At 45.9% G+C, this 12,519-nt stretch overlaps 1 protein-coding gene across 1 annotated transcript in view; it reads left to right on the forward strand.

Moving 5' to 3' along the window:
- Positions 1-626: 626 nt before the first annotated feature.
- Positions 627-12,519, forward strand: part of SAMD5 (sterile alpha motif domain containing 5) — a 49,420-nt gene continuing 37,527 nt past the window's right edge. Inside the window, exon 1 of the mRNA XM_053591920.1 lies at positions 627-1,309. Coding sequence (XP_053447895.1) covers positions 845-1,309 — 465 coding nt within the window. The 5' untranslated portion in view covers positions 627-844. The remainder of the gene's footprint in view (positions 1,310-12,519) is intronic.

Consider the following 12,519-nt stretch of genomic DNA (forward strand, 5'->3'; position numbering starts at 1 on the left):
AGGGTAGAAGCCAGACCGCCGGGCTCCGGGCTGCGCGGGGCGTCCGAGGAAGGGAGATGACACGGGGATCGGCGAGGGAGAAGGGACGCTGAACCTCTCAGCCTCGCCCAGCGCGGCGGGGCGGCGGGGACGTGCCCTTGGGCGGCCCGCGGGCAGGAGTCCGGGCGGGCTCCGGGAGAAGTGAGCGCAGAGACTTCCTTGGGCTAGAGAAGCGGGATTTAAAAGAAATACGAAAAGCGATCCAGGGCAGCCAGGGCTGGGCAGCGTAGAAGCCACCAGCTCCCCACTACCAGGACCACAGCGACTGGCACTTGCGAAGACGAAGAGCGCTCGGCGGCCGCGGGTCTGCGCCGCGGAGTCGCCTCCCCAGCAAGGGGCGCGCGTGCAGACGCCGGCGGCACCAGCGGGAGAAGAGCGACATGCTGCTCGCGGCCCCGGAACAGTCCCGGCTGGGGAAACTCCTGGGCCGCGCGGCGAGGCGCTGACCCCCGCGGACCCAGCGGGGTGCCCGGGCCCCGCCCGCCTCCGCCCCCGCCCGCGCCCCTCCCCGCGGCAGCGGCGCATCCAGGGGCGGCGCGGAGCCGAGCGGCGCGGCTAGTCCAGCCGTCAGTGCCTGCGAGCGCCGCGCTGCTGGGGGAATTCACTCTGCTGCCTGTGCGCTTCTCCCTTCCTCAGCCTGCTCCGGATGGCTTTCTGCCTCGGGCCCGAGCCTTGCAGTTAGAAAGAAAACTTTACTGCGATTCCCCTTTCCCTTTTGAGGAGAGGATTCAAAGTTCGGGGAACTGGTGCCGCCGTGCCGTTTGGGCGCGGGAAGGGTGTCTGCCGGCGGGTGCCCGGTCCCACCATGTGCACCAACATAGTTTACGAGTGGCTCAGAGCGCTTCAGCTCCCGCAGTACGCGGAGTCCTTCGTGGATAACGGCTACGATGACCTGGAGGTGTGCAAGCAGATCGGGGATCCGGACCTGGACGCCATCGGGGTGCTGGCGCCCGCGCACCGCCGCCGCATCCTGGAAGCCGTGCGCCGGCTGCGGGAGCAGGACGCCGCGGCCGCCGGCCTCTACTTCACGCTGGAGCCGCAGCCCCAGCCAGCGCCCCCCGGGCCGCCCGCGGATGCCTTCCCCACTGGCCGCCGGGGGGAGCCGTGCGACGTCCCAGCCCAGGGCACCCGGGGGGACCCCCGCGGCCAGACCGCCGCCCCTCGCAGCAGGGAGCTGGTGAGCTACCCGAAATTGAAGCTGAAGATCATGATCAGGGATAAGCTGGTCAGGGACGGCATCCACCTGAGCAAGCCCCCGTACTCCCGCAAGGTAAGGAGGCGCCGCCCCGGCGGCCCAGCCCCTCCTGCCCAGGCCTGACCGCACAGCCCCGGTGACCACCGCCAGGCCAGGGTGCTTCGGGTGTCTGGGATTCTTTCTGTGTTCTTTCTGTAGTAGGGCTTTATTCCTTTCTTCCCGTGGCACCGGTGGCTGGTGAGACAAGCTCCCACACCCAGCTGTTAAGTGTAGACTAGGACCAAGGCTCTGCCTGGTCGCTCCTGGGCTCACCTGTTAGGAATTGAACTCGCGGCGCTTCTCTTGATAGCAAAGTGAAGTTTCCAGCTCCCTCTGTCGTAGTGTTTGGGGTCTGCAGGGGGCCGGAAAGTTGGTTAATACCTGCATTATTTCCGGCCCTCTTTTTCTCTTTCTTTGCCTTTTTGTGTTTTGAGAAACTCCTCAGGGAAATTGGTGAACTCTCTTTTACAGTAGGAAATCGTGCCCTCTGTCTCCCAGTCCCCTAAAACCGAGTCCTGGCGCGGATGCGGATTTGAGAAGTGTGCCCTAGAAGTTAGGGGAACCGGGGCAGTGCGCATCAGACGAGTTCCCAAACTTAAGCATACAGGAGGGAGTAAGGTGTCAGGCACATGGACGTAACAGGGCCCCTCGGAGTGCTTCGGAGGACTGCTGTCACCCGTTTGGTCCTTTACTAATCCAGTTGAGTGAAGTAGGCACAGCTGTGGCTTCTAGAAAGTCTGAGAGAACCTGCATTTAGGAGGGGAGGGCAGGCCACGTATGGAAGGGACCTAGGGCAGAGTTCTCTCCAAGGGAGCGGGCCTGGAAGTTCTGAATGTGGAGTGGCCTTAGCTTAGTTAAGCGCCAGAAAGAGTTGCTTCTAACCAGAGCTCTGCCTGCAGCTGGTTTCTGCGGCTGTGGAGTGGAGGGTCCTGACTCGACCACAGCACAGGTGACCCTCGGGGCTCCTGGAGCTACACAGGACTATGAGCTATGACCGCTTCAGTTTGCAAATCAACTCTTAGAGAAGCCCAGGAAGAAAACGATGGCAGAAATATTCATCTGGCAATAAAGGCGGCTGTACCCTAGCCAGGACTACGGATGCTCTCAATGTTGTGTGGGTGTCTTGGGCCCTTGTAGTGTTGTTTTATAGTCTTAAGTAAAGGTCGTAATTAGGTCTTTATTATCTCAAGGGAAAGCTTTCTAAAAATTCAATGACAATATTTAGGCTCAATGGAAATGAGGGGTTTAATAGTATCCATCTATCATTGTGCAGGTAAGATAGGCCATTCAGGTAACCTGCTTGAGCATATATATTTGTTTTATAAGGAGAATATAAAGAGGGCAGGTTAGAAAGACATTTCCCTCAAATTAAACTCATGTTCATGTTACCCACTCACACTGTGCTACCAATGTGTGCCCCAAACTCAGGTAGTCAGAGTGGCAGGTCTGTCTGGTGTGGATACAGGGGCTGCAGTGTCAGTATAAAGACTTGGTCCTGAACACAAGTCAAAGGAGATGGAAGCCAGCTAGATGTTTGTTACTAACAACCCAGGAAGTAAGCTGGGCTTAGAGGGAGGAACGTGAGTACCTGCATACGGGCTGAGGGCACAGTTCAAGTCTGGCCAGCAACAGGTGCAGAGAGCAAGGCGTGTCCCTAGAACTTCCTTGGTCTTTAGGAAGAGGCTGCGTTAGGGGCTGGGAGGGAAGGGACAGGACACTGGAGGTAAGAGGGGTATGCATGAAGTGACAGATCTTGTTTCTGATTCTTGAAAAGCAAAAAAAATAAAGGGCGGCGCTTGTGGATCAAGGGTTGGGCACTGGCCCCATACGCTCCCCTACCAAACCCTCCCCTACCAAAAACTGCAAAAAAACCCCCAAAAACGAAAAACAATATATATATATATACAGCCATGAATATCAGAAGCTAAAAAGAACTTTAAGGACATGAAATTTCTCAGTGCAGGCTTTGGACTGTGTAATCCTGCCTAGATCGATGAGTGACTTGGTAGTGCATTTGTATTAAGCACGATTTCTATCCGAAAGCATCAGCTCGGATTGCAGTACCGCTTCTTACTGTCCATGTGCAGAACGACTTCAGTCAACTTAATTTTTTCATAAAATCCCATGACAATAATGTCTGATAATAAAGATAGGATCCTGTTTACTTTCTGTACATATTTAATTCTCCTTGAACTGATTGGAAGAATAAAATGGATGCAGAAGCGTTTTCATGACCTTTTTCATGGGCGCGCCAGCTGGAGCATGTTGGGAATTTTGCTGGGTGGAGCAGTCTTTAAGCTCTTCTGCAGTCATTTGCATTGTTGATGCTTGTGATTTTGTACTTTGGGGAGGGTATTAGGTGGCTTAAAAGTGTATTATGTCAAAGATGATCAAGGCAGGAGTAGTGAGTCTTTTACAGAAGAGAGTTGAGGAATTTCCCCAAATCACCTGAAAGGATTGTAGGATTTGCTCCAGTAACAAGTAAGGTTGTCTGGTTTAGAGATAAGTGAGTTCAACTGTAAGTAAAAAGTGAGTTTCTTATTGTTTTCCAAAAAAAAAAAAGAAGAAGAAGAAATTGTAGCTTTGGAAAAGCAGGGGGAGTTTGGAAAGACGTGACATTGGATGAGGTTGGAAGGGCCCGTCTTCCAGCTTCTCTCACTGCTGAGACGTCTACCTCTGTGACATGAGGATAATACAGTGTCTACCCAAGCTTCTCTATCGCCATGAATGCCGGGCCCTGGGTTACTGTGTTGCAGGAATCAGAAGCTCTGCCCTCAGGGAACTTAGAGACTAGCAGGGAGGATAAAGTGGAGTAAATAATAATGTACAATCAACCCAGTTTGCAGGGAGCTTTCTGGAACTGGCAGGAGATCTGAGAACTGAAGTTTCAATAGATTTCACCTGAGGAGGAGAAGCATCTTAAACGGAAAAATGTTTGAGGCAAGAGCACAGGAGTGCAAGGGCCAGGAGAGGAAGCTAATGTGCAGCAGGGATGCCGAGGAATTCAGGGTCTTCAGGACGTGGCAGAAGATGGAGAGACGAGTAGTGGCTGGTTCTGGGTGGTCTTGAGATCGTGGTAAGAAGTTCAGAGCGTAGCTTAGGAGCAGCAGGGAGCTATTGATGGATCCTAAGCAGAGGCAGGGCAAACAATTAGGAGGTTGTTGCTGTGTCAGGAGAGAGATGCTGGGGGCCTGTACTGTGCTTTGGAAGGGAGGTAGGAGGTAGAGTTGATAGAACCCGGTGGTTATTTGGATGACAGCATGGGAGGGGAGGGATTAGGATGACATGCAGACTTCTGGTTTAGGACTGCGGTGCCTTCACCTGAAATAGGAGACTCTGGAGAACAGCAGGTTTGGGGGTAAAGCTATTGCCTTCAAATGGCTGCTGGACTGGCAGCTGGAAGAACAGCCATGGAGCAGAGAGATCCTGGGGGAAAAGGTATAGGTTTTAGGGTCATCAGCCATGAGTGTGAATGAGCTGTACAGGGAGAAGGGACTAGGCTGGAGCCCTGCAGAATGCCAGGTTTTCAGGATGTGCAGAAGAAAAGAAAGCTCCTAGTAGGTGAAAAGCGTGACCAGAGAGGGAGGTTGGGAAGCAGATGGGGGGGGGTGTCTGGAAGCCACTGGAAGCAGGGATGTTTCAAGGAGCAGAGAGGCAGGATAATGGAGAGTCAGGGTAAGGAAAGAGTCACATTTCTGGATGTGATGGGGAAGCAACCATGCCATGGAGGACCTTCACCATGGCAGGTTGGGTGAAGAGAGCAGTGAGAGTGGGTCCCGAGAGAACATGCCCAACTCCTAAGGAAAGTTTCAGAATACAGAACTCAGGCTACAGCTGGAGGAATGGGGGGACAGTGGGTCAGTGGAAGGATGTTATGGGTTTATTTGTGTTTAAGGATGAGAGGACCTGGGCTCTGTGTTTGTTGGTTGTAGGGGGCCAGAGAAAGGGAGGTAGAGAGGGACAACCCAAGAAATCAACTTGGGCTCCTACAGTCGTGTAGGAGTTGGGAGGGGACAGTGCCCAGGGTGCTATGAGGGAAAGATGAGCACCTGCCCCAGGGTAGAGGATGGAGGACGTGGGGATGAGAGATCAGGAAGGTCCAGGGCTCACAGTGAAGGCCATCTGGTACCAGTAAGGGGGAGGTGGAAGGATTAGAGGTTTTAGAAGAACATTGTATTACTACACAAAAGTTAGATTTTATGATCTGGTGTTTATGACTCTGCCTCATATACTCACATGCCAGCGTGTCTACTACAGGTAATCACACACCTGCAAAGGCACCATTCATCTGTTTGTGCTGCAGGTTACTGGTCACGTGTAGTGTTTTTCTGAGTCCCATGATGTTTGGCGATGCTTGTGGGGTTGTACAGGGCTGCAAAGCCAAAGCTTTAAAATGACAGGCCCTAGGATAAATATTGGGAGCTAATGAGGCTTCTAGACTTTCACTGAAAAGTTGCTCCTTGCCACATCAATTACAATTGTTTGAGTTAGGATTATTGTATTATTGCTATAGGAATGTTCATGTTCATTCATACCTTAGAGTGAGTTTAATGAAGTAACAAGACTGTCATGGTAAGAAGGCTATTTTTGGCTATTCTGGAGAGATGGCCTGAGATGAAGGAATTTGGAGAGACAGGTAGCAGAAGTCTGTGTGTGAGGCCAGGGTGATGTATTTAGAAAGAAAAGAGAGAGGTTGGCCAAGATGTGCTTGTGTCCTTTGGAGTTTTGCCTTGGGTCTTGGCAGAAGATAAAGTGACAATAAATATTCCTCCTTTCAAGAACTCTAGCCTTCGTGACATTACCAGGGACAGATTGGAAGCTGAAAAGCTTTAGTTTGCTCCAACTCAGTCAGTGTCCTCAAGTATCCTCAGCCTGGATCCTTCTAGGCTTTTTCTGTTTTCAGTCCCTGATTGCAGTGTGGTGGGAAGAGGAAGAGGGTGAGGGAGGAGACAAGAGCCGGGCTGCTGCTGCTTTGTCCTCCTCACAGGTGACCACCCTGGGGTTCCCACACTCTCCGCCACCCACCCTCCATCCTTCTGTCTCTCTCCATCCAGCTGCTCATCCTTTCATTTAACAAATACTGAGCACACATCACATGCTAGGCCCTAGGACCGGGATTGCAGAGTCCTGGACAGACATGGCACTTGCGTTTATGTGGGCCTAGCCCAGTGTCTGATAGGCAGTAGTTGTTTTTAATGTATTGAAAATTTAATTGTGGTACAGTAGCAAACATTGCAGGTATTAAGTGCAGTGAGCTTATGATGCCATTATAAATATGAAACTCATGTGTGACAATAAATTAACAATGAAAAAAGACTGTTTAACTCTGCTGTCTGGCTATCTCCTCCCAATGCTCTGATAGGAAATATTTATGCCATATCAAAGTTGAATGTCATTTCTACACATGTCAAGGGTTGAAGAAGGTTGTTTTTGTGTTTATTTCGATTTTTTTTTTTAAAAGATCAATTCTGGTTAAAACTCGAGGAAAGATAATTAATGATGAAGTTTAAAATCAAAATGCAGTAGAACCTCTATAGTTAACTGCCTCCCTGCATTGACCACCTCCTTAAGTTGACCTAACTTTCACAGACGGACACGCACCACATGTACATATCAGTAGAGTAGGCCTAGTTCCTTATACTGGCCATGTCTGTGTTTTGAGCAGTCTGTTACAGTTCCTTAGGTGGTCAACTTACAGAGGTTCTACTTTGTTTACTCCTTATGTGTTATTGATAAAGAACTGGGAATTAAAATGTAATTTTTGAAGAACATTGAAAAAGAAGACATGGGTGATGCAAGGGAGACACCCAGGGCACAAAATTGAAGGACGTGCTCCTTTGGGTCCTGCAAGACCAGGCCAGGCTAGAAGGCCCGTCATCATAAACACAATAAATCACTTACCATGAAAAGTCAGGTCTTGGTAGATATTGTAGACACTCCTGAGTCACACCCCAAGCAGCCCCCTGTGATTTCTATGCTTCACACCTGCCTTCAGTAGCACTGTTTTGAAATCCAAGTCAGCAGTCACCTCCCAAACTAAGAAAGCATCCTTTCTGGGAGTTGTGGCAGCCCATGGAATTCATCTAGGGAAGGATAGGACAGTGCATTCACAGCACTTCTTCCTGCTGGGACCATCGTGTCGTAGTGAAGAGCACAGGCTCAGGACCAGGCTGCAGGCTCCACTCCCTGCTAGATCACTTTTGGCTCTTCTGTGAAAAGTAGGCCATGCAAGTGACCACTTCATGGGGTTGTTATGGAACTGAGAAGAGCTAGCACTCATGAACTTATTAATTGAAATTTGTGTCAGTTGCCTAGAGATACCTTAACAAAGTACCACAAATTGGGTGTTTAAAACAACACACATGTATAGTCTCTCAGTTCTGGAGGCTAGGACTCCAGTGGGAAGGTGTGAGCAGGGCCTTGTTCTCATGTCCTGAGGGGCTGCCTGTGATCCACCTGGAGATGCCACCAAAGGCTCCCAACAGCATCCCTGAGTCGCTGCCACTTCAGGCGCCGTCAAACCTGCTGGATCTCTGTTACAGAGATCTGTTACAGAGCCTTCTCCTGCCCTGGGACCCGCTCAAAACCAGCAGCCTTTTGAGTCACTTAGTAGATGGGCTGGTGTAGCACACTCCTGTGACAACTAGGATGTCTGCAAACTACAGAGAGGCTCCCTAAGTAGGGGGAGCTTCCTTCTGGTTTCAGGAAGGACCACATGCCAAAAGTTATTTTTCACCTTAGAAGGGGTATCTTGCTACACCCCCAAACAGTGGACTCCTGAAAACGTCACTGAGAGGGAAGGCCCTGGGATTTCTGTTGGATCTGCTTCCCTCTTTGTGATATGCAAATGTCTCACTATTAAGTCTAGAGTAGTTCCTCCCTCTTGATCACTGTCATCTCTGTCGTGGAAAACTCGGATGTCTTGTAGAAGGGAAAAGTGACCAAGGCTCCTTCTGGCTGAATTGTGACCTAGGGCTGGAGAGGTGATGTGTCCCTGAGGCAGGACAGTGAAAGTGTACTGCTGGCCCTGCCGGTTGAAAGCAGTCTGGGTTTGGAGGTCTTTACTAACCCGTGTTGAGAGAAAAAGCATTTACCAGAAGAATAGCCTGGCTCATGGAAAGTCCTCGCCTCTGGCAGCTCCTGTGACTGGGCCATCTCACCTCCATCATTGTGACTGTGTGCCAGCTGTTTATAGAGGAGCCTCCCAGCCCAGATCGCATTCCTAATGATAAGGCTGTTTGGTAATAAATCAGTGGTAGATTTTTTGTACAAATAATTCCCAGGCATTTGTACATGCAAGAGAGTACAATAATGTACATGATTTAAAAAGTAAATATTTCAAATTTTAGATATTTGAAATTAGGTTGTAATCTTGAAAACACTCACTTGGAAGATTAGAAAATATTTGCAAACAACCAGACCACTGTTTGGAATGTCTTCAGAGGTGGCAAGACTTCATTCTTACCAGGTGGATCTGGTTTGGGATAAATACCTAAAGTAATTTGGAATCAAATCAAGCACTTAAGAGTAACAGCATTCAGTAATATGGGAATTAGAAAATGAAATATGTAGAATAATGAGGGTTTTTTGGGGTGTGTGTGTGACCTATAAACTATTTTTAGATTTAATGATATTTATATTCCTTTTTCTACTTTTAAACCCTTAAAAATGTGTGCTCTTAGTGGGTATTATAAATATGGAAATTTCTACCAAAGGCTTTCAAAACCCCCAAAGCATTGCCCATATATTCGCAAAGAGCTAGGCACCTGTCGTGGCTTCTCCCAACAGGTAAGTATTAGTGTAAAGGAGCCTGTGGCCCCAAAGTGGAAGGAATTAGGTCAGCCGTGCACAAGTACCAGGAAACAGCAGCATGTGATGGGCTCATCAGGATTTGGAAAGTGCAATGGTGTTCTTTGGGCTTTTTCTTTGTTGATACTAATGTTCTTAGAAAGCTTTCTCCTCTACATTGCCTTATCACATCTTAAAGGAATCAGAATTGTCCGTACTCTTTCCTGTATACTCTTGAGTGAGGAAACAAAAGGAAGTGAAGGCAGAGGGAGCAATGTCAAGGTTGTCCTCGTGAACCTTGTCTGCTCTTAGTCGTCGTGTAAGGCAGTGGTCCCCAGCCTTTCTAGCACCGGGGACCTGTTTCATAGAAGATAGTTTTTCTACAAAGAGTGGGGAGAGGATTGGTTTTAGGATGACGCAAGTGCAGATCATCAGCCAGTTAGGTTCTTGTTAGGAGCAGGCCGCCAGGTCCCTCGCTCGTGAGTTTACAGTAGGGTTCGCTGTAAGAGAGAATCTAATGATTAATTACTGACATTGTTTAAGAGTGTGGATAGGACATGTTCATAAGAAACGTTTTGTGTCTAAGATTCTCTTAGTATTATACTTGCTATTTGGGCAAAACCGTCCTCTGACAGGAGGCAGAGCTCAGATGGTAATGTGAGTAATGGGGAGTGGCTGTAAACACGGATGAAGCTTGGCTGACCCACCACACACGAACCGTGCGGCTGGTTCCTCACAGGCCATGGCCTAGAGGTTGGGCTAGAGTTCTCAGGCTTACCTTGCACGATAAGCTAGAAATAAGAAATGTACATTGATAAGAATGCAGTTCTTGTCAGATTATATTTAAGCGCCAGCTTCTGGCTCACCAGGAATATGTTCTAAAATGAATTTTCTGGAGGGGGGGTGCGAGGGGGATATGGGAGGAGGGAGAGTTTGGGGGGAGACATTACCTAATGTGCATGATGCAATGGTACATTTCAAAACTGTTAAGAAATGAGTATAATTGTGATGAATGTGTTACTTAGTTCAATGTAAGCATTTCACATTGTATATCAAAGCAGTACCCTGAACCCCATAAATGCATCAACGTACAAAGTTATGATTTAATAAAAAATAATTAAAAAGAATAAAATGAATTTTCCTGAGGCAAGACGAGTCAGGTGACATGGACTTCATCAGGGTTGGTGCTTGAAATAAACAAGGGATGTCTTGAGTTGTTTGGAAAAATGTCATCCCTGCTGATGAAAGGTGTACCAGGAAGCGTGACAGCACATAGCGTCTCAAGGTCATAATTTATGAACAACTAGAAACAACATTGACTCCTTGGCTACAGCAAGGGCTTATGATTACTACCACTAGTATAATATTGAAAGATTTTTATCAATTATTTTCTAAGTTTTATGAAAAAATACTATTTTAGATCGACCACTGGTTTGGCCTTAGGAAGGCCTTGGGAGGAATAGGGAAGGAATCCTCATTTTCAGTCAATATATTAACTATTAAGGGCTGTTGCTGTGGATCTTGCCAAAAGTGTTAGGCATACAATCTGTCTTACATAAAGACTAAGTGACATCTAATAGTTTAAAGAGATTTCATTACTGCTTCTAATTGAAATAAATGGTCTGATGCTCTCTAAAATCTGACTGTTACATTTCCATGAAGTTATAAATAAAAATAAAATGAGCCCTACTTCATTAGGAAAGTGTCAGTGAGATGAGAAAAAAACAATTGGTATATTTACCAAAGTCCTAATGAGCAGATTTGACAAATTGTAAGAGCTTTTCCCCTAGAGTATAATATACGACTTTGTAATAAGACTAGAACTATACCTACTGTTTGGATATCTGGAGGGTATTTGTTAATACCTCACCTGTATACGTACAACAAAATGATTTTAAGTAAGTCATATAATAATACGTAGTAATCATGTTTTGATTACTTCTTTAGTTTAAAAGCAATTAAAAATTAAACAAAAGATTACATTTCAATTTCAAAGTATTCAAGTTTTATGAAATATTTAATCTACAAAATATATAGAAGTTGCACTTTCCAAACTGAAGTATTATACCTTGCCGTTCTCACTGTTTCTCTGTTTTAAGTTTTCAATACAAATACAAACTCCAAGTGGTCGCCTAACAATACAAGAGTTGAAGCAACTCCAGTTTTGTTTGCTTTTACAATTCGTGCTGCTATTGTGGTTTTTTTTTTCTTTCTCATTGCCTTATTGAACTCAGGAATATGTAGTACCATGAGGTAGATGAGGCAGCTTTGCAAACTTACTCTCAGAAAGGACTCTTGTAACCAAATCTGCAGATCAGGAGCCCCTGCATTAACTCCCATGTAGAATACGTTCTTACTAAAGGACAAATAATAAAAGGGCCTAATTTGCAGCCATGTACAGGGTGCCCAAACTCAACAGTAGATGCACCAATTAGAATTTAGCCACAACAAAAGATTTTTCAGGGGAAATGTTTTATCATTGACATTGTTTAAAACAGTGGATAGACATGTTCATATGAAAAGTTTTGTGTTTAAGGATTCCCTTAGCATTATACTTACAATTCTGGCAAAACCTTCTCTGCCCTCTGCTTGCAAAATACAAAGAAATGTGATCGTTTTAGTTTGAGAAGTATTTAAGTATTTTCTTCTATAAAGTGATGCCAATGTCTATCTCACAGTTTTTGTCTGAATTAAATGGTATAAAACTTATGAGGTTGCTTTGTTAATTCTGAAAGAACTTTGTGGATTAAAAATGTTCTTACTGATAGTGAATGAATCAATATGTTTATAACAAAATTTTAAAAATTCAGTTGAAAAACAAATGGGCGGAATTGAGACAAGTTGGAGAATAGTGAAGCAGACGGATAAGTAAATTTTAAATGTCCTGTATTACGATTTCTAACATTATGCTACTTTAAAAATCATTTATGTATAAGATTATCTATTTTTTTTGCTGTACCATGGAAGTGATTTATTTATTTATTTTTTACATATACATGTGTTTATTAGGTTTCCATTTTTTTGCCTCACAAAATTAAAAAGACTTAAATTTTAGTAACAATAACAATGTTTAAAATAAGGACTAGAAACAAAAACCTTATAAAGAATGAACGAACATAAATACATTCAGAAAAGGAATCAGACAATTGCTGCATCGAAATATTAAGCAATAATAATAATGCAAAGAAAGTAACATTCTCATTGTCAAATAAAAGTATGTCTATTATAGATTGTTTGACTCTGAGGTTCAGTATGGAGTCATCAGTTCTTATTATTTTTTTAGGTCTCAAAAAATAGACAACTATTATTTATAAATAAAACTAACAGATAATTTCGAAAAACAGATCATAAAAGCAGTCCTGAGAGGAAAATTTATCTCTTTAGAACCCTATATTCGAAAAACAGAAAGTGAGCACATCAACAAACTCACAAGCCATCTTATGGAACTGGAAAAAGAA

Source organism: Nycticebus coucang, chromosome 5, assembly GCF_027406575.1.
Source record: "Nycticebus coucang isolate mNycCou1 chromosome 5, mNycCou1.pri, whole genome shotgun sequence".
In the NCBI taxonomy this organism is placed as follows: Eukaryota; Metazoa; Chordata; class Mammalia; order Primates; family Lorisidae; genus Nycticebus; species Nycticebus coucang.